Source organism: Manacus vitellinus, unplaced genomic scaffold (genome assembly GCF_001715985.3).
Source record: "Manacus vitellinus isolate BGI_N305 unplaced genomic scaffold, ASM171598v3 scaffold_7_pilon, whole genome shotgun sequence".
In the NCBI taxonomy this organism is placed as follows: domain Eukaryota; kingdom Metazoa; phylum Chordata; class Aves; order Passeriformes; family Pipridae; genus Manacus; species Manacus vitellinus.
The window spans coordinates 4,006,758-4,026,244 of record NW_021940813.1 but is presented as its reverse complement, the minus strand read 5'-3'; the positions used below and the strand labels follow the sequence as shown (position 1 = coordinate 4,026,244).

The 19,487-nt window shown below is 36.6% G+C and overlaps 1 protein-coding gene across 5 annotated transcripts in view; it reads left to right on the top strand.

The window, feature by feature from the left end:
- Positions 1-19,487, top strand: part of USP9X (ubiquitin specific peptidase 9 X-linked) — an 81,766-nt gene that overhangs the window by 5,535 nt on the left and 56,744 nt on the right. For all 5 annotated transcript variants that reach the window (XM_018084003.3, XM_018084002.3, XM_018084001.3 and 2 more), the window contains exons 4-13: positions 3,128-3,240; positions 3,962-4,180; positions 5,306-5,421; positions 5,639-5,890; positions 5,968-6,106; positions 7,632-7,784; positions 11,277-11,381; positions 12,899-13,105; positions 13,945-14,081; positions 19,209-19,342. In XM_018084003.3, coding sequence (XP_017939492.1) covers positions 3,128-3,240; positions 3,962-4,180; positions 5,306-5,421; positions 5,639-5,890; positions 5,968-6,106; positions 7,632-7,784; positions 11,277-11,381; positions 12,899-13,105; positions 13,945-14,081; positions 19,209-19,342 — 1,575 coding nt within the window. The remainder of the gene's footprint in view (positions 1-3,127; positions 3,241-3,961; positions 4,181-5,305; positions 5,422-5,638; positions 5,891-5,967; positions 6,107-7,631; positions 7,785-11,276; positions 11,382-12,898; positions 13,106-13,944; positions 14,082-19,208; positions 19,343-19,487) is intronic.

Sequence of the window (19,487 nt, the reverse complement as noted above, 5' to 3'; positions counted from 1 at the left end):
TCTTAGGGTGCATCTTTATGATCCAACACAGGATGATGACATCGCTGCTGACTTATCAGCCGTAGTTGTGCTTGTCATCGGGGGCTTTATGTGTAGCTGGTTCTGGCAGGAATCCTGAGGCGAGTGTAGGATGTTCAAGTGATTGCATCTGTTCAGGAGCAAAAGAAATGCCAGCTTACCGAGAGAAAATGAGCCACCTTTGTGTCTGGGTTGTTGGAACAGTGCAGTAAAGAGAAATTCTCTGCTTGTGATTTGCGGGAGAGGAGATGTATGTTCTGCCAGCTGTTAAGTCATCTTTAAAAAAACAGAAATCAAAACCAAGAAACTGTCAATGCAATGAAGTAATAAGAGCAAAATGAGAGTTTTAGCTACTCCTAACATCAACTTACTTCCCCAAAGCATTGGCTTAGTTGAAAGTTCCAAACAAAAACCTTGTTTTTCCTTTTGAAGTTGTTAAAAGCAGTGGAAATGTATTCATATGCTTTATGCACTTCAATTTTTATTAAGTTGTTGGTGTCCAAATCTAAAAGGTACTTCTCTGTTGCTATTTAATTATGTTTTCTCCTGCCCTCTAGATGAATTCCTATGTGTGTACGTATGCAAGGATTATTGGATAAGGAAAAAACAAGGAAAGCTGTTAGAAGTAGTTGTTTAACTGTGTTATCTTTACAGTTACCTCCTAGATTTTTTATTTTTTCTTTGCTACTTGAAATTACATGATGGCTAAGATGGTTCTTTTTAAATAACTTCCAGTTCTCAAGGAATATGATAGGGCGTCACTTGGTGTAACTGGCACTGTTTTGGTAGCTCAGAACTTGGCAGACCCTGTGTCAGAGCAGTGTATGTATAGAGAGGTAACAGAAGTGATTCTGTTGTGTACATTTCTTAATAGATTGAAGATGTGTTCCATTACCGGGGTAAGATCTAAAATTGGACACCTTGCTACCTGTCTGTGGGAATTTTTCATATTCCGAGGAGTTCTGTTTCAAAAAGGAGGAACTGAAAGGAGAAATAGAAAAATAACCAGCTTTTGAAATACATAAGCTCTGTATTTCAGTCTGTATCTCATTTAAATTGTGAAACAACAGAACCTAGAAAGAGCCCACTATGGTTTTTTTGTCAAGCACCATTTTCTGGTGATTAGGGTTCTTGAATAGCTTTTATTCCTAACACAGCCAGTGGCCCTCAGCATTCTGGAGTGATTCTGGGTAACTACTTTGTGACCCTGTCTATAAAATGAGTGATATTTGCATCCTCTTTAAATCTTTCCAGGAACTAAAATTGAAAGGGACATAACTGAACTAATTGAAGGTAGTAGTGAGAATTAAATGCAAGTGCAAGGAGCAAATTTGACAGAGTAGCATAAATCCTGTCTAGACTGTGACTCGCATTATTTTTGGCAGGTGCATTTATTTATGGAAAATTCTCTTTTTATGTGTAGGCATCAACGTATTATTCGTCATTAAACAAGCCATGAGACTATCAAATAATAGTCTGGAGTTATTTGCTTATAGAAGAAAACCTATTTGGAAAATACTATTTAATAGCAAAACTGATGTTTATCCTCACAACAGTCCTGAAATACTTACAGAGTGTTTTCAGTAATGAGATTTGCTCCAGAAATAAAGGTCATAGTGAGTTGGACGCTATAAATTTTAAAGCGAAAAGAAAAAGTTTGTTTGGTTTGTTTCAGGGTTTTTGTTTTTTATAGACCTCTCTTTCAAAAGGATTTTATTACTCCTAGTGTTTGCACTCAGTGTTTAACATGCTGCCAGAACTTTCCAATGTGACACACTCAAGCAAGATGCAAGGCAATTTTTGGAATTTGTAGCTTATTTAAACTGGAAAGAGACTTCACTGCACAGCGTAAACCTTGAGACTTGGTCCCAGATCTGTGTTTTTGATGAATTACAAAGGTTTACAGAGTGGTAAAGAGAGGCCTTAGTGCCAAAAAAAAAAATAATTAGTGTGTGCATGTGCATCCAAAAATTAGGCAGCCCAATAATAGGAGTTGTTGCCAACATCCACTGAAGACTATCTCCATCTCTTTCCAGATGATTCATCTGCATTTCTGTGGAACCACTCCGAGTTCCTTTCTGAAGCTGTATCTTCTGCATTTCCTTGAAATGGTTGTTTTTACCCCTCTTCACTCACTGATTTTTACTGTTAAAAAGTAAATAGGAGATAATATGAAGAAGAATGGAGGATAAAGATTGTACTTATTGTTATTTTTGCTAGTGTATCTGCATGTTGCAAACATGAGAAAAAACCCAACCCCCATCACATCTTTTTAAAAATAACTTAAAAATCATATAAAGGAGTGTAATTTTTTGAGATGGCTTTACTAGAACACTAATCCATCAAGTTTTTTGTCCATTCAAGCTTATGTAAGTTTGTCTTCACAGAAAGCTTTTTTAAAAATTAATTCTGAAACTTTAAACACCAAACCTTTGAAGTCCAAATGTTGTGATTTAACCCCAGCAAGCAACTCAGCCCCACACAACCTCTTGCTCACTCTCCCCTGCTAGGATGGGGGAGAGAATCTGAAGGGTAAAAGTGAGAAAACTCGTGGAATGAGATAAAGACAGTTTAAGAGGTAAAGCAGAAGCTGTGTGTGCCAGCAAAGCAAAACAAGGAATTCATTCAGCACTTCCCACGGGCAGGTGTTCGGCCATCCCCAGGAAAGTAGGGCTCCATCACAGGGGATGGTGGCTGGGGAAGACAAAGATCATCACTGCAAATGCACCTCCTCCCTTCTTCTTCCCCCTGCTCTGTGTGCTGACCATGACCCCATGTGCTCTGGGATATCCCTGTGGGCAGTAAGGCTCAGCTGTCCTGGCTGTGTCCCCTCTGTACTCCTTGTGCACCCCCAGCCTACTTGCTGGCAGGGTGGTGTGAGAAGCAGGAAAAGCCTTGGCTCTGTTATTGCTGCTCAGCAGTAACAAAAACATCCCTGTGTTATCAACACTGTTTCCAGGACAAATCCAAAACACGGCCCTGTAGGAGCTACTGTGGAGAAACCAACACCGGCACACCAGATCTCTTCTCTCAGCATTTAAAAAGTCCATGTAACAGCTACTGAAATTCCACATTTTGATTGTTGTTTTTCTTTTCTATTTTAAAATAGGCCTTGATGTAAAAAGTGAAGCATGCCAGCGATTTTTTCGAGATGGGTTAACAATATCCTTCACAAAAATCCTTACAGATGAGGCAGTGAGCGGCTGGAAGTTTGAGATTCATGTGAGTTTTTAAAGTTGTGTTTCTGAAAAGGATGGTAATTTAAATAGGGAAAGAGACTGTAAAATCTGAATTTCACTTTTGAAACTCAGCAGTGAAGTGTAAGAAGACTCTTGTATGCAGGGATAGGGGCAGGCAGAGGGGAGTCACCTTTCTGTCATTGTTTCACTTTATGGCCTCCAGTGTTTTTGGAAAGAAAAAAACCATGAGAGATGATACGGGGAGGAATGGAACCATGTATGTTTGGTAGTGCAGCTCTTTTTGGCTGGCTGTCTTTGGCCAGATGTTTTTATATACGTGCTAGGACATAAAGGTTTTAGCAACCTGCTGACTCCTGAGTGTTTGTAGCAGCTGCTTGAACATAAAAATTACCTGCTGGACAGCTAGATACATGCTAAGTGAGAAACTGTAAAGATCTTTGTAGGCAAATTTAAAATCTATAAGAAAAATGGGAGAAGAAAGGAAAAGTTAATAGTACAGTGGTGATGTGTGAATGTCTCATCCAAAAACATTTGTCTCTTTTCCCTAAATTTAATTTCTGGCTGAAAACAGATAGTTTCAAGTTTGTTTAAAGCCTTTGTTGGAGGAAGTACAAATTAAAATACAGTGTTGTAAATCTCTTGTGCAACTCTTGCATGCTAGGTACAGATGGTTCAGAGTTTATAGTTCATATTCATTGTACAGTCACCTGCCATGTTCTTAGTTGTTGTTTTTTTCTTAACAGAGATGTATTATTAACAACACTCATCGACTAGTGGAACTATGTGTGGCCAAGCTGTCCCAAGATTGGTTTCCCCTTCTTGAACTTCTTGCCATGGCCTTAAATCCTCACTGCAAATTCCATCTATATAATGGTACTCGTCCCTCAGAAACAGTTCCTGCAGGAGTCCAGCTCGCTGAAGATGAACTTTATGCCCGTCCTCCTGACCCACGATCACCAAAGGTATGAGAGCCTTTTCAGACTGTGGTTTTAATTTCATGCAGTGTTAACTAATGACACAGTAGCTGTAGAGAAGTGTTTTTAGAGGGAGAGGGGGAAAAGCTGCCTTTATTCTCTTTATCTCTGAGATGTTCCTCTGCTTATGACTCCTGGTAGTGATTTAAGGTGCAGTTCCCCTTCTAACTCCTCCCATCTTTGGTCCACAATCAGATTGTGCCATGTGTTTCTGTGATAAGCTGGCACAGCTCTCTTGGAATGCTATTCCCACTGTGTTAATTGGCTTGCTTGGGTTTGCCAGTTGATGGATTTGCCTTCTCACTTAACATGATTTTGTAGATAGCACATTTTGAGGAGGGGATTATGTGATAAAGTAGGAATTTTCTCTGCATTTTCTAATAGTTTCCAATGATGGGAGAAATGTTTTTAGTTGGACATGGGATGCTAGTGTCTGTGGGTTTTGGGGTGGGTATGAATGAAGGTTTGGTTTTGAGGTTTTTGTTTGGTTGTGATTGTTTGTTTGTTTCTGTAGGTGTGGTTTCTTGGGGTTTTGTTTTGCTTTTTTTTAATGGGCAGTGCAGATTAGCAATTTTCTGGTTCCTGGCTCTGAACTTTTTCAAAATTGAGCTCCAAGTGGCATTGATATGACATCAGGAGTTAATTACATTTTTTTGGCTTTCTTCCTTTTTTTTTTTTCCTTAGTAGAACTACCAGCTGTTAATATGTAAGAACCAAAGATAAAGAAGTACTAGGACTTCCTGGCATTGCTAGTGCTGTTTAGAAGAATGTTATTTTGCATTTTTAATGTCTTTATATGTGGCATTATCACATCCAGGGCCAAGAGAAAGTACCAAAATTGTCATGCTTTCTCTAGTAACTCAGCAGCCAAAGCAGAACCTGAAGTATAGTCAGTTTTATTCCTATGTATTTGATAAATTTCTTTGAACAGCATCTGTTCTTTGACATGATAACAGGAAAGATCTTGTTGCCTGTTTTTAAGCATTTCCTTAAAAATGAAAGCTGTTGTGTAAAGACTTTTTTAAAGCAAATTTTTGTTATTAACAGGTACTTGTAAGTATTTCTAGGTGGTAATTTGTAAATGTCAGAAAATAATTGTTTGTTATATTGCAGGGTTGGCTTGTAGATCTCATCAACAAGTTTGGCACATTAAATGGATTTCAGATCTTGCATGATCGCTTCATGAGTGGATCAGCATTGAATGTTCAGATCATTGCAGCTCTCATCAAGTAAGTTTTTTTTAAATAAAAAAATATTCTGTTAGCACAAAGCTTAGTCTTTTTTTGAAGCACTTCCCCTCACTCCATCTCTTAGCTGGTTGTGTTTACCTTCACCGTTTCATGTACTTCTAAGTAGACATGAGTTTCTTGAATTAATTGCACTGTACTGTCATGATATTACACAAGTACTGATTATGGCACTTACCCCTTTTTCTTTCTTTTCTAGGCCATTTGGACAATGTTTTGAATTTCTAACATTACATACAGTGAAGAAATATTTCCTTCCAATTATAGAAATGGTTCCACAATTTTTAGAAAATTTAACAGATGATGAACTGAAAAAAGAAGCAAAGAATGAAGCCAAAAATGATGCTCTGTCAATGATAATCAAATCTCTAAAGAACTTAGCTTCAAGAGTTCCAGGACAAGAAGAAACTGTAAAAAATTTAGAAATATTTAGGTTAAAAATGATACTTAGGTAAGATGCTACTTCTAATATGATATGCCACTGCTGACATTTTTTTCCACACTTCTTACATTAAATCTCTCTCACAGGTTGTTACAAATTTCCTCTTTCAATGGTAAAATGAATGCACTAAATGAAGTTAACAAAGTAATATCCAGTGTGTCATACTATACTCATCGACATGGTAATCCTGAAGAGGAAGAGTGGCTTACAGCTGAAAGAATGGCAGTAAGTTCTCCTTTTCACTGAAGTTCATTGAATAGATTTTGTTTCTCCTTATTACTTTAATTATAGAAGTAGCTGTATACTGTGGATACAGCACACACTGCTTATGTTCATATCTAGTGTTAGAAACAGTAGGTGTCATGTGAAGGTAATAAGTCGTTTTAATAGTAGCCTTTCTGTGAAAAAAAGGTTGTATTTGTGTCAAAGCTGCTGCTAAAAACATTCCTCAAAGATAGATCCTTGAGTATTGTGTGTTTTATATAGTGTTTTAAAAAACCCAAACAAACCTACATAAAAAAAAAAGTGTGATTCCTTTGAAACTTCAGTACCACAGTAACTGGAAATTTAATGGTCATTTAAATAAGGATATAGTCCGAGTTTTGTGGTCCAGCCTTTTCTCTTTAGAGTTCCAAGTGACTACTCTGCTTTTCATATTTCGGAAACTGGATTCTGTGGTACAGAAAGTTCTAGATACCACATTTTTTTTTGTTTAGTCTTTACATATTTTGAATACTGTTGCTTGAATGTATACATAGGGAACTATGAAAATGAGTATTTATAAAGTTAAGAATGATTTTCTCTTCATCTTTGTGAAATTTAGTCGTGTTAAGTTATTTTTTTAGTGTTCTGCCCTGTTGCTGTGACTGGCCACCTGTTGTGAGGTTTGTAGTTTACAAAAGGACATCTGACAAGAAAGAATAACTGCAGTGTGATTTTTTTTAAAGCAGTAGGAGGAAATAGGTCTCTTTTTTGCGTATTCCCTACAGTTTGGCATCTCAGACAAGGCCTGTGTTTTTAAATGAAAACTTGTAGATTTAAGTATTTCATGAAACTCTAGATTGAATGTTGTAAGTCTGTAATCAAGGAGACTGTTGGAAGCTGTGGTGCTGTGGATGTTTGTTTTCTCTTTTGGTGTTCACAGCAAACCCTCCTTTACTTCAGCTGGAACAAAACAGTCTGACCGTGTCAGTGACACCACTGAAAAAATTGCGTCTTCCTAAATATGACTTGAATATTTGTCTCTAATTCAATTAGAAGGATTTCAAAGCCTATAAGTGGCAGCACTGAAATAATCTAATCTTTATATTTCAGTCCTTATGTCCTTTTTATGGGATATGCTGTAGGCATAGCAGTAAAGTTAGAAGTGTCTTAAACAGTTTGGTTTTGATATTTAATGACTGAATTGGAATGTAAAAATTTTGTTCCTTGAATAGAGGCGTTAACTGTTCTTCACATTGACTTCTTATGTTTGAAGTCGTTTGAACATTTTTATACTTTGAGTTCATGATTTTAATATGCCTGAAAAAAATTTCCCCTTAGGATATCACAGTGATGAGCATAATGGATTATTTTTAATGCTGATTTTTTTTTTTTAGGAGGAAATTAAAGTTAGGGATAAATACCTTCCCCTTGTGCTATATTTCTCTTGCTTAATCTGTAACAGGTTGAATTTTTTCTTTGTACTTTAAATGTCAATGATGGCACCTGAATAATTTGAGATGGCACTATTTTTTTTTTTTATATTCAGGAATGGATCCAGCAGAACAATATTTTATCAATTGTGTTGAGAGATAGTCTTCATCAACCTCAATATGTAGAGAAGTTAGAGAAAATTCTCCGTTTTGTCATCAAAGAGAAAGCCCTTACTTTGCAGGATCTTGACAACATTTGGGCTGCACAGGTAAATAATTCAGCTGCTCGTCTGCTACTGCACGAGAGGGATGTTGTTGTATGTCATGTATTGAGAAGACAACCTGGGCTTCTTTTGCTTAGTGTTTGACAAAACTGAAGAAAAAATTGAAATCAAATAGTGTTCTTTTTTGGGGTCCTGGATCTCAAAACTGTCTTCTCAAATGTCTTCAGCGGAAGGGATCAGCTGCACACATATGGAAAGTCTAAAGGAACAGTTCAGAACATGGTGCAAAAGTTACTCTTTCTAAGTATTAAGGAACCCGCAGTGTCGAGCAAAGACGTGATAATGATACTCTTAATGCATTTTAAAATATGAAGTTATGTGTTGTTGATCTCTGAGTTCACCACAGTTGTGTAAATTTTTCCTGGGCAGAGCATGATTAGTAAGACTTAAATAATAATATAATGATGATAATAATAATAATGACTGTTCTAGAAGTTGTTTAAGTGCAAATTCTTTTCTTTGTGTTGTAAAGATTATTTTTGAAAAATTACAAATTTTGCAGTATTGACTTGTTTACTTAAATGATTGGTGAAGCTGGTCTTCCTAGCTGCAGGTTGCATGAGTTTAATACACAGAATGGGCAGCTGAAGAGACAGAATCATTTAGAATTATTGACAATACAGAAATAAAAAGTCATTTTAGGATAGAGAACAAGCACAAGTACATAGATCCTTTTTCATAAATAATGGGTAGTGAAAGTGATTGTAGGAGTAAGCCCTCAGGCCAGTCTTTCAAGTCTGGGAAGGCTAAATCTGATTAACAACACAGAGAGCTGTACTGGTTTGGGCAGGGACAGAGTTAAATTTCTTCACAGTGGCTTTTGTAATAACTGTGTAAGTAAGGCAAAAGATTTACCTGTTGATCTCAACCCACAAATTTTCTCACTTTTACCCTCCTGATACTCTTTCCCCATCCCGCTGTGGGTGGAGGGTGAGTGAGCAGCTGCATGGAGCTCAGTTGGCAGCTGGAGTTACACCATGACAAGAGCTAATACAGGAGTTGGGTGGTATTATATCCATAGTTTACATGTGTTCATGCTGTTCTGAAAATGTAACAGTTTGGCTTAAGTGGACTTTTCCAGATGTCCCTGTACTACTTTCAGGTTGCACTTCAAACACTTGGGACTGGTTCAACTAAATTCATAATGTCTAGACTTCAGTTCCATCCTGATAGTAACTGCACAGGCTGAAACTCAATAAAGTCTTTTCTCCATTATCCCAAAGCCCTGTTCAGAAAATTGCATCAGGTAGCAGAGCAATACACAGATTTACTTGAATTAGGGTCTGTGATTACAGTTACTTTTTAGCTTGTGATCTGTAGATACTTCCAGACTACAAGGTGTCTGTGGGGCAAAAAAAAGAAACTTTGAGAGGTTAGTTTGCTGCTAGTAGGCTTATTTTAGCTGTATTAGATCCTCACTTTTGATAGCAGTTTTGCCCTGTATTTTTTTGTGAGGAAAAATTTATTTGTGAGAAAGTAATTCTTATTCAGGTAGGTGGTTTCACTGCGGCTTTAGCTATGGAATTAAAATAGACTAAAAATTAAGAATACTGAAATCTGCTAGTACAGAATAGTACAGAATGATTTTTACCAACTTCACTACTCCCTGTGTACAGTAGTTTTTAGGAGTTCTTATTAAGTGACTGTTGTAAGAGCAGCTGGAGCATGAAATTCAGTAGCGAGGAGTTGATTTACTGTGTAGCTTTATGTAACAGGCAGGTTATTTTAGCTCGGCCTCTGCAGCAGTGGTGAGGTTTTGCTTTTGGGCTCAAGTCGTTGTGCTGCTGCACCAGAGAATCTTAGTTAAAAACTAGAATAAAAATAAGTAGTTTATTAAAGTAATACAGTCACGTTGCTTTTACTTTTAGAAGGCAACCTGAGTTTTAATTTTACTAAAGTGTTTTCATGTCTTACAAAGCCACTGCTCACAATACAGAAGGGTATTTGATTCAGAGAGTAATGCTGGAAGTCTTTAAAGGCAAGCATTAAGTTGCAGCCTCTGGAGTTGCAGGGAAAGATCCAGCAGGACAAGACACAAAATGGCAGAGGTTGAGGTCTTATTATTCTGGAGTATTTAGTTGGAACTTTACAGGCACTTCCTTGTTTCTGCACAGCAAGCTGGGATGTCACTCACCATGTTCCTTCTCTCCTCCCACTGTCTGGTAGTGCTTCCCCATGTCTGTCAGAAACCTCCCAAGACAAGAGTTGCTACGTGCCTTATTCTTATTCTCCTTGCTCCCCCCAGGAGCTGTGCATACTTCTGCTTTTATTTGTTATATTATAGATGCTCTTTTTGCCCTGCATGCTTTCAGGTTTTTTCTATCCAGGAAATGGTCTGATAAGAGAAAGAAATTATACAATATTTTGCAGAATCGAATGGGTTTAGTAATTCCCCCTCTCATAATCTTACCCATAACATGAAAACCAACATTACTACTTAAATTCACTTTATTTCAAATGAAAATTTATGGCACACTATAAAGAGTTTAAGGCACAGCATGTAACAAAGCTATTAGTCTCTTTTTTGTTTTTAAGTGAATTACTGATGCAAGCTTTTAGAAGGAATTGAATTTCAAAACTGCTTACACATGTATTTTTAATAGTGTACAAAGATTAATTACATCAGAATGTGTATTCTAGGTATTTGGTTTGCATTTTTTTTATTCCTTGCTTACGGGAAAATTTTCTACAGTGAATCAGTTGATTCACATAGTCCAAATTTGTTCGTTTTGAGTGCAGATGTAAAGTACAGGATGCTTTTTTTCCCCTCATTACCCTCCTCCTTAAATGTCAGAATTGTCTTGTACACCAAACTCTGGGTTGAAATGATGTCTAGTGTAATACTGAACATCTTGTCCTTAGCTTTTTAATTGTTAGATTTTTAAGATTAAAAGCTGCTGGACTTTCAAATATGGTCTACCAACAAGTTGTTTGTAATAGAAAGCTTTAGTTGTCTGTGAATGCACTATCACAAAGGAAGTACTTCAGCCTGAGAAACTACATGGAAATACTAAAAATTGATTTACAGGTTACAACACCTCAGTGAAATTCATTGCAGAAATGGATTTTGAGTCCTTTCTTGTTAAAAAAAAAGAAAAGCACACAAAACAACATTAAATTAAAATACTGATTTGTAAGTTAAAATACCCTTTTAGACTTTATTGTTCACTGTCCCGGTTCAATTTTGTAACAGCAACAAAAAAATAAATATTGTGATGCTGCAGTATTTATATTCTAAATAAATACTTGTGTGCACACACGCAGAGGACACTTAAATACTTACACATACGAGGGAAATCTAAATACTGTGAATTCCCAGTGAAGCAAGTATTCAGTTTGCCATGCTGCTCCCACAGCATCAGCTCTTCTTGCTGGCCACCTCAGACAGTCTGCTTGTAAAAATGGTGTTGGATGTCTTGCTGCTTGACTTAAATATGAATTGCTACAAATGGTGGATTCTTTTTCTCTTCTGGACAGGCAGGAAAACATGAAGCCATTGTAAAAAATGTACATGATCTCCTCGCAAAATTAGCTTGGGATTTCTCTCCTGAACAGCTTGATCACCTATTTGATTGTTTTAAGGTAATTATGCGTGTTTTGACTGTAATCAGGAAATGGGTTGTGAGGTTTCATGCAGATTTGTGGCTTTTTCAGTGTCTTACTTTCTACTTATTTTAGATAGTTGTTTTCCGTGTGTTAAAAGACTTCTTAGTGTGTAGCAACAGTCTGTAATATTCAGTTCTAGAAATGCTTTTCTTTAATGACCACTCCTTGTGACATTTTCTATTTACTTCCTGTCTAAACAAAGGCTAGTGATGCTTGTTTAGTAGACAGTTTTGTTTTCTGGTTTGAACACTTTGGGGTCATGCACATCTATTCAAGTATTAACGTGTTAAAGTTACCTATTAATATTAAAGTTACCTTTAGCAATCCTAGGAATATAGAATGCCAAATAAAATAAGTTATTTATCCTAAATACCTTTTTACATTTGTTCCAAATTAATAAATGTTGGTGATTTAGTAAATGATGTTTTCTCTTCTGGCATTAGAGTAGGTTTTGTCAGGTTTACCAGGCAGTGCTACTTTTGATCTTTAAGTGGAGGAGATCAAGGACTTCCGTTCCACACTCCGCCAACTTCCTCTTTATCATGTAACGATTTTTCTCTGTTTAGCCCACATACAGAATGACACAGCCCCAGGAAGATAAAGTTGAATGTTTATAAACATATAATGATTTGATTTGAAATCACAAAACAACTTGTTTCTGAAAGTTCAGTTACTCACGGGCTTTTTATGTATAACATTTAACATTTACAGCTTCCAGTAGTGGGGCTCTCTGGCTTGTTTTACTGTTTCACTTTCAGGACATGATCTGCTGTTTCACTTTTAGGACATGATGAGCTTTGTAGTCTCTGTTTTCTTTTTTCAGATAAATGCATTATGGGCATATTTTGGCTTATGTGCAATTTGTGCTCTCATTAATGGGGTCCTGTAGTTTGGTGAATATGGGTCTAATGTTCTGTAGTTCAGATGCTGAACTCAGTGCTCAGAAATTCTGTGTGTAAACTTTTTTCTCAGACCTTGAGAGATGGATATAAAGTGATGTTATACTGAAAACTTTCTCAGAAAAAAGTTAATTTAATTCAGAGGACATTTGTTTTGGTCAGATTCAGAGGCACACATGATACTAAAATTTTACTCACATAGTAATTATAAGTTATCTAAGAAGTTTTTAAAGAATAAGCACAGGAGTTTTGTGAAAGCATTTGCAAGAAACAGCTGAGTCCACTCTGGCCGTTGGTGAACTTGTCAGTGGTAATGTTAACTTTTACAAGAACATGTATGATCTTAAACAAAGAGCTGCCTTTTTTTAAACTCCAAGTTGAATACACTTTAGTTGTAAACACTAGAAGAGCTCTTCAGTTGTGTCTGGCTTATGTACTGTGAGCTCTAATGTGCTCTTTGTTTTTAATGAAAGAAATGGAAGTTCTCCATGTAGTTGCATCACTTCTTTGTTGCATCATTTGTTAACAGTGCAGGTTATGTGTGGAGTTTAAAAAAAAAAGACTGTTTTTTATAATATTTTTTTTAAATATTAGGCAAGTTGGACGAATGCAAGCAAGAAACAGCGTGAGAAACTGCTTGAGTTAATTCGCCGCCTTGCAGAGGATGACAAGGATGGTGTGATGGCACACAAAGTGCTGAACCTGTTGTGGAATTTGGCTCACAGTGATGATGTACCAGTTGATATCATGGACCAGGCTCTTAGTGCCCATATTAAAATCTTAGATTACAGCTGTTCACAGGTGAGTGATCTGGTATGTTGTGCTGTGAAAGAAGTCACTGAGTTTCCTTCCGTTCCCCATGAAAAATTGAAGGGATTTGGTAATTTAGCAAAAGTGTTCCCTATCATAGATTTGTATTATTGTACTGACAGCCTGGTACTTTTAAAATGTTATGGGACATATTTTAATTAACACAGTTAGTGTTTTAACTGGAGGGAGTGAAATTCATCAGTTTGCCTGTCTTGGTGCAATTGCTGATGAGCACACTGGAAGAACTGGAATTGGACCCTGCCAAAGTAAATAGGGAGAAAGGAAAAGCAGCCCCACTCCTCCTGTCTTTGCTTTTTCCCAAACTCAATTATACTGATCTGTTTTGGTGTTTTGTTTTTTTTTTCCCAGTAAGTCCTTATATGTCTTGTATAATATTAGAAAGGACCTAGCAAAGGTCCTTTCCAAACTACTACACACGCTCCTTCCCCACCCAAACTTCTGTGGAAGTCTGCCAGAGCAGTGCTTCCTTATGGTCCAAAATTAATCCATTATCCATCTTGTTGAGTGAAGAAGCAGTTTGTCATTGTTTTTTGGTATTTTGTAACAGTGAGTAGAAATAAATGAAAGCTTTAAGAGAGAGCAGATTATTTAAGCACTTCTTAAGTACTGAGTGCTTGAAGGCACAGACTTTTTAACACGCTGGTGACTTCTGCCAGCATATCGTGCTGCTCAGATACTTTCCTTATGCTTCAGAACTCAGGTGATCTAGCATTTGTTTGGTGTTGTATGTGTGTTCTGTCTTGGAAACAGTGAGGGAATTATAATTTTGCAGTATACTTGATTTTGATTATGAACTGCTGTTCTTTAAGGATCGAGATACACAAAAGATCCAGTGGATAGATCGTTTTATAGAAGAACTTCGCACAAATGATAAATGGGTCATTCCTGCACTGAAACAAATTAGAGAAATTTGCAGTTTGTTTGGTGAAGCACCACAGAACTTGAGGTAAGAATTGAATGCAAATGAAGTTTCCTCTGCCAAAAGGCAGATGGGTTGGAATGAGGCAAATTTAACTTTTTTTTTTACAAAAGGTCAGTAAAACTTAGGTAAAACCATAACCTGTGTTGGAAGATGTTCTTGAGTTTGTTTTAGTATGGATAAATAACCTCTGAAAATTCAGGCAGCTAAGTTCAGTAAGAGACCATTAACTACTTCTTCAAACATGCTTTTATTAATTTTTATAATTGTAGTCTAGTGGAAAATCTGAGTTTGTTTAGACTTCCTTGCCTAACAATGGAATTAGCTTACTTAGTATAAGTATATTTTATGGTTTTGTATGGATATATGCACACACATCCAAAACCACAAACATACCCACCCATCCCTGTTCTTTGATGACAAATTCATGCAGGTCATCTAGTTTATATGCTTGAAATCAAAGGTGACTTTTTGGTCTGGGAAAAATACTCTACTGATTTTTCTCTCCTGAACGGAATTGTTTTACTGGGGGGAGGGAGTTTGCTTGTTTTGTGGGGGTTCATTTGATGGTTGTTTTTAAAAGGAAATAAAAATGAAAAGCAGTTGTCTGTTTGGACTTGTTAAAGTGTATGTGCTTGTTTTAGTTATTTTAAATGTCTTCTCACTGCAGAAATAGCTGAAATTCCGTGCCCCTAACAGTATTTGTGTCCACATCAGAATTTTTACAGACTCCTGAAAAATATTATTTGCTTATCAGGGGTGCACAAATCAGGGGTGCACAATTGCTTTGTCTTAAAACTTGTGAGCAGATAAACTATTCAAATCAGTGTTGCTGTTACAGTTGGTTTACAACAAAGATCAAGTCAGGGAAAGTTAAGGAAAATAAGCCTCAGTTTGCACAACACTATCTTCTTACTGATACCATATTCAGGAGCTGTGATAATACTGCATTCCTGGCTTTTAGAGTTTTCTTTATTCATTTAGTTTGCAACATATTTCTCAGCTTTTTCATAACATTTTAATCCTTTACAGTTTCACATTAATGATTGCTTGAGGTTTACCCAACAAGGTCACAGAGTCACCTGCTAATTAGCAGAAAAGTTTGTTTTTTGTGTCCTGGAGTCCTTAACTATTTTCATGCTGTAAGATCCAGGCAAATCAAGCTACCTGATCATGCAGAGTGGTTGTTCAATTTGAATGCTTTTAACACAGTGCCTTTAACAAAGATGCTTTGCTTTAAGTAATTATTGAAGCAGAGCTCATTCAAGGTACTGATTTAAGTTTCTGCTCTGAAGTAATCTTGGGAGGAAGTTTAGGTTTCCTTTATGGTCTGTGTCCAGTTAGATGGCTTGAATGTCTCTCGTCTTTGTTTATCAGACCATCTCATCCTCAGATTTCCGGGCAGTCTGCGTTGCAGTGTGTAATAACACCTTGTATTTATGCAGGATTTGAAAACAAATATGGCAGGAAAGTAAACTTGGAATTGAAAGTTTTAATCAAGGGACTTACAAAGACCTCTTCCTGTGGAGCATCCTTTGTTAGCAAGATACTGTTGAGGGAGTTTTTTTAGTCAGATATTATTACTGCCCAAGTAGCTGGGAAACCTACTGAGTGAAAACATCATTTTGAAATAATCACTGACTTTCCAGCCTGCCTAGTTTTCTGATAACTGTTGATAAGGTTTGGAAATTGTAATCTATGCCTCCCATACCTCTTTCTATCACCTTACCTTATCTAACTTAAAACTTTAATACCTAACATCCTTCTAGCATTTGGATTGAAAACAGGTCAATGTAGGTGTATGTGACTACTGCCTGAAAAACATGTCTGAGAGCTTTCTGTGTGCAACAGTAGTCCCATTTTCTTTATGCTGCTCTTTTGGGGTGGTCCAGTTGATTGGCAGTGGCAATGAAAGGTTCAGTCCAACAGCAAAGGCTGCTGATCCTTGGCAAAACTAAGTATAAATTGTCTTATGCCATTGGCACTGTAGAAATTCTTTTGGGAGGGAGGTTTTAATTGTTGCTAGTTATTCATGCAGTTGAACAAAGTGATGAATTCGTTGTACAATTGCTATGGCAAAATTTAGCTCCCTGACCACAGAGAAATGCTACATGTTTGGGGAAGTTCAGCTTAACCAGAATTACAACAGAAAATAATTCTTATGTAAGTTCAAGGACTCTTACAGGTGCAAGGATGCTTTTGAATACTGAGAAAGAGTCTATTACTCAACATGCTGATCTTTACTGTACAGATAATTAATCATCTTAATTTTCTCTGCGTTGGCTGATGGAGGTAGAGCCTCCTGTAGACTAATGTCAAGCACTTAAGTTTGACCTGTATCTACCTGAGCAGTAAGAGATCCATCTCCTAAATTATTTGCCCAGAAGAATTAATTGAGCATTGACAGTTCAGGGGTTTTGATAGTGCTTTAGGGCAACAATGATGCTTCAAGTCACTTTTTAGCCTAAGTAGTAGAATTTGCTGGGATCAGTCACTGCTTTTGGATTTTTAATGGTACATAGCATTTGTTCATTTAGCAAAACAACTCTCATCTTCAAAAGCTGAGTTATATGGGCAGAATTATTTTGGGCAAGATATATGTGCAAATAAATAATTTTTTTAATCCGTTTAAATTAAGTTGTTTGGAATTTTGCCTTTGTCAATTTGCCATTATTTTTCTCGCAAATAAGCATTCTGGCTATGAAATGTCTTTTGTTGTATTGCCAAAATACTACTTCATCCATTTCAAAATGCTATTTTTTCTTTTTATACATTAGCTTTGGGTATCCATTTAGTAGAAACACAATGAAAATCTGAGTTTTGCTGTTAGCTTCAACTTTTCTTGCTCCTCAGTTGTTACACATTAATGAGTGTGTAGTAACTAATGTGTAATAATATTACACATTAAACGAATGTGTTCTAATGGCAACATCATAATACAGTCTAACCTTAGATGCTTAAAGAGAATTTTAGTTGCATGTAGAATTTGCTTAAATACTAGAAAACATGCTAAAAGAGCTTGTCAGATCAGCTTTTTTCCTGTGCCTGAAGACAGTAATTTTGCCTTTGACTTCATCCCAACAGATGATCAAAATAACATCTTGAATGTTGCTCACAAACACAGTGTAACAGCTCACAACTCGTAGCTCATAACTCTAGTTATTACAATTATTCAACTTTTAGAAATAGTTGCTAACCAAGGTGAATCTGTGTGCAAATTTACTGTTTGTGCACGTCGTTGAGAAAGGAGAGAAGTAAATAATATCTAACACAGAACATTGTAGTCTTCTGCTGGTAAAGCTGTTGTGTTGCTGTACTTTGTGAGATTGATACAAATGCTTAATATTATGAGTATAAATATACACTTCAATATCTTGATTCTGCAAAACACTCCATCTTGCTTCTGTTTGCTCCTTTAGTTGTTTCATAATATGTATTTCCCAAATAATCAGTGTTCTTATTTACTGTTACCCTTTGTGAATGCAACTCTCTGTCTAGAGGTAACATCTTGGGTAGTCACTAACATAGAGACATCCAGCCTTTTCCTGTGTTTGCTGCTGGTTTATTCTGAGTAAGGAGGGTCGGTGGAGATGGAATGAAACATAATTGGAAAGTTTCTTGAAGTGAAAACAAAGAATTTTTTGAGTATATGAAGTTCTGTATGCTTTTTCTTTTATGTGTCCATCCATTCTGTTTTCTCTCTGACGGAGATCTCAGTTTCTGGGTTTCTTTTTAACACAATTTGTGTTTTAAGTGCCCCTTTCAAACTGTTTTAGGAAATTCTGCATATTATGAAATTCAATATTCTGAAGACCACAATGCTTAGGAGGGCAAATTATGTTGGTTGCAGTTAACAAAATTATTGGCAGGGTGTTGATGGCTTCTGTCTTTTAAACCCAAATTGGCAATGATCTTTGGTCCAGTGAATCAGTTTATCTGTTGTTGTTACATCTACAGTGAAATGTGGTTATCAGCTGCAAGATCATTGTCAGCTGGTGCTGGAACTGGCATTTTTTGCCTTCCCCACTGTTCTCTAAAGGTGTGGGGATACTGTAGAGTGCTGTAGGTCTTGTAGTATGGAGACCCTCTTTCCTAGGAAGGATGAGGATTCCTACCTGTAATCCATTCAGGTCTACTTTTTGAAGTGTTGAAGGAAAAGAGAACAATTCTGAAATGGCATTTTTCTTTCCTCAGGGCAGGCTATGGGATCAGCTGAGTGCTAATGAGGAATGTCACTCTTCCCCCTGACACCCACTTGTTTTCTTTTTTTCTCTTTACCATGGAAGAGCAGCACTAGTTTGCCTTGTTTATGCAGTCCAGATCAGTGCTCTGATCTGCAGCTACAGCAGTTGAGACATTTTGAGGGTGTTCTGCAGAGGTGATGAGTCTCCAGGTTCTAGAATTTGATAGTGTTAATGGCATGTGGGTCTTAGACCCAAGCTTTTTATTTTCTTTTACAGTTTACTTTTGTAATCTAAATATGTCTAGTGTTGTTTAAGAGCAGCATTTTTTGCCAGGTCTTGAACTTATGATCTAATTATTTATTTAGGATATTTCTTTTTTTGAACTTTTCTGGAATTTTTTTTGGCTCTATGCTTTGTGTGTCTGCTTTTTTTGTTTGCACCAACATTTTTCCCAGATATCGTTAGAAAAAAATCAATACCGTTTGCAGGTTTTTTTAACTGCTATGATTATTTGCTAGTGTTCTTTCACTGTGGTCTCAGGTTTTACTTAGTGTTTTAATATTAAATATAGAAAATATTAGATGGCCGAGGAAGAAACTGGGTTTTGTGTGTTGTAGTTACACTACAGTTGAGGGTCTCTGTCATTACTGTGCACTTTGTGGGCAGGTGTTTCTGGTCTGTCTTGCTGCAGATATTCTCCCTCTAGCACACTGAGCTACTCAGATCACTTTGATATTTCTCATACATATTGTAACTGTATAATCCTCACAAATTCACTGCTTTTAGTAACTGATAAGAACTGTTGGTATGTCAGAAGAAAAAAAGGAAAAATATTGTCAGAAACTTAATATGATTTCTATTCAAGATCCTTTAAGAACTTGCATCAAAGATTATTTACTTAAATTGATTTCTGAACTGTTAGGTGCAAGACTTCTCTGCTTTTCCTCTAACATTTGTATTTTATTTTCAGTCAAACTCAGCGAAGTCCCCACGTGTTTTACCGACATGACTTAATCAATCAACTTCAGCACAATCACGCCCTAGTTACATTGGTTGCAGAAAATCTCTCTGCCTATATGGAAAGCATGAGGCAGTATGCTAAAGGTAAGCTTTAACAAAAAATTTGCCTCACAGAGTGTATGAAAACTCCAGTTGAAAATGGAGTTAAAAGCAAATTCCCATAATAAAATAACTATGAAGTTTATTTGTTTAATTTTCAGGTGTCTGTGGGGTTGAAAGCTTTTGTGGT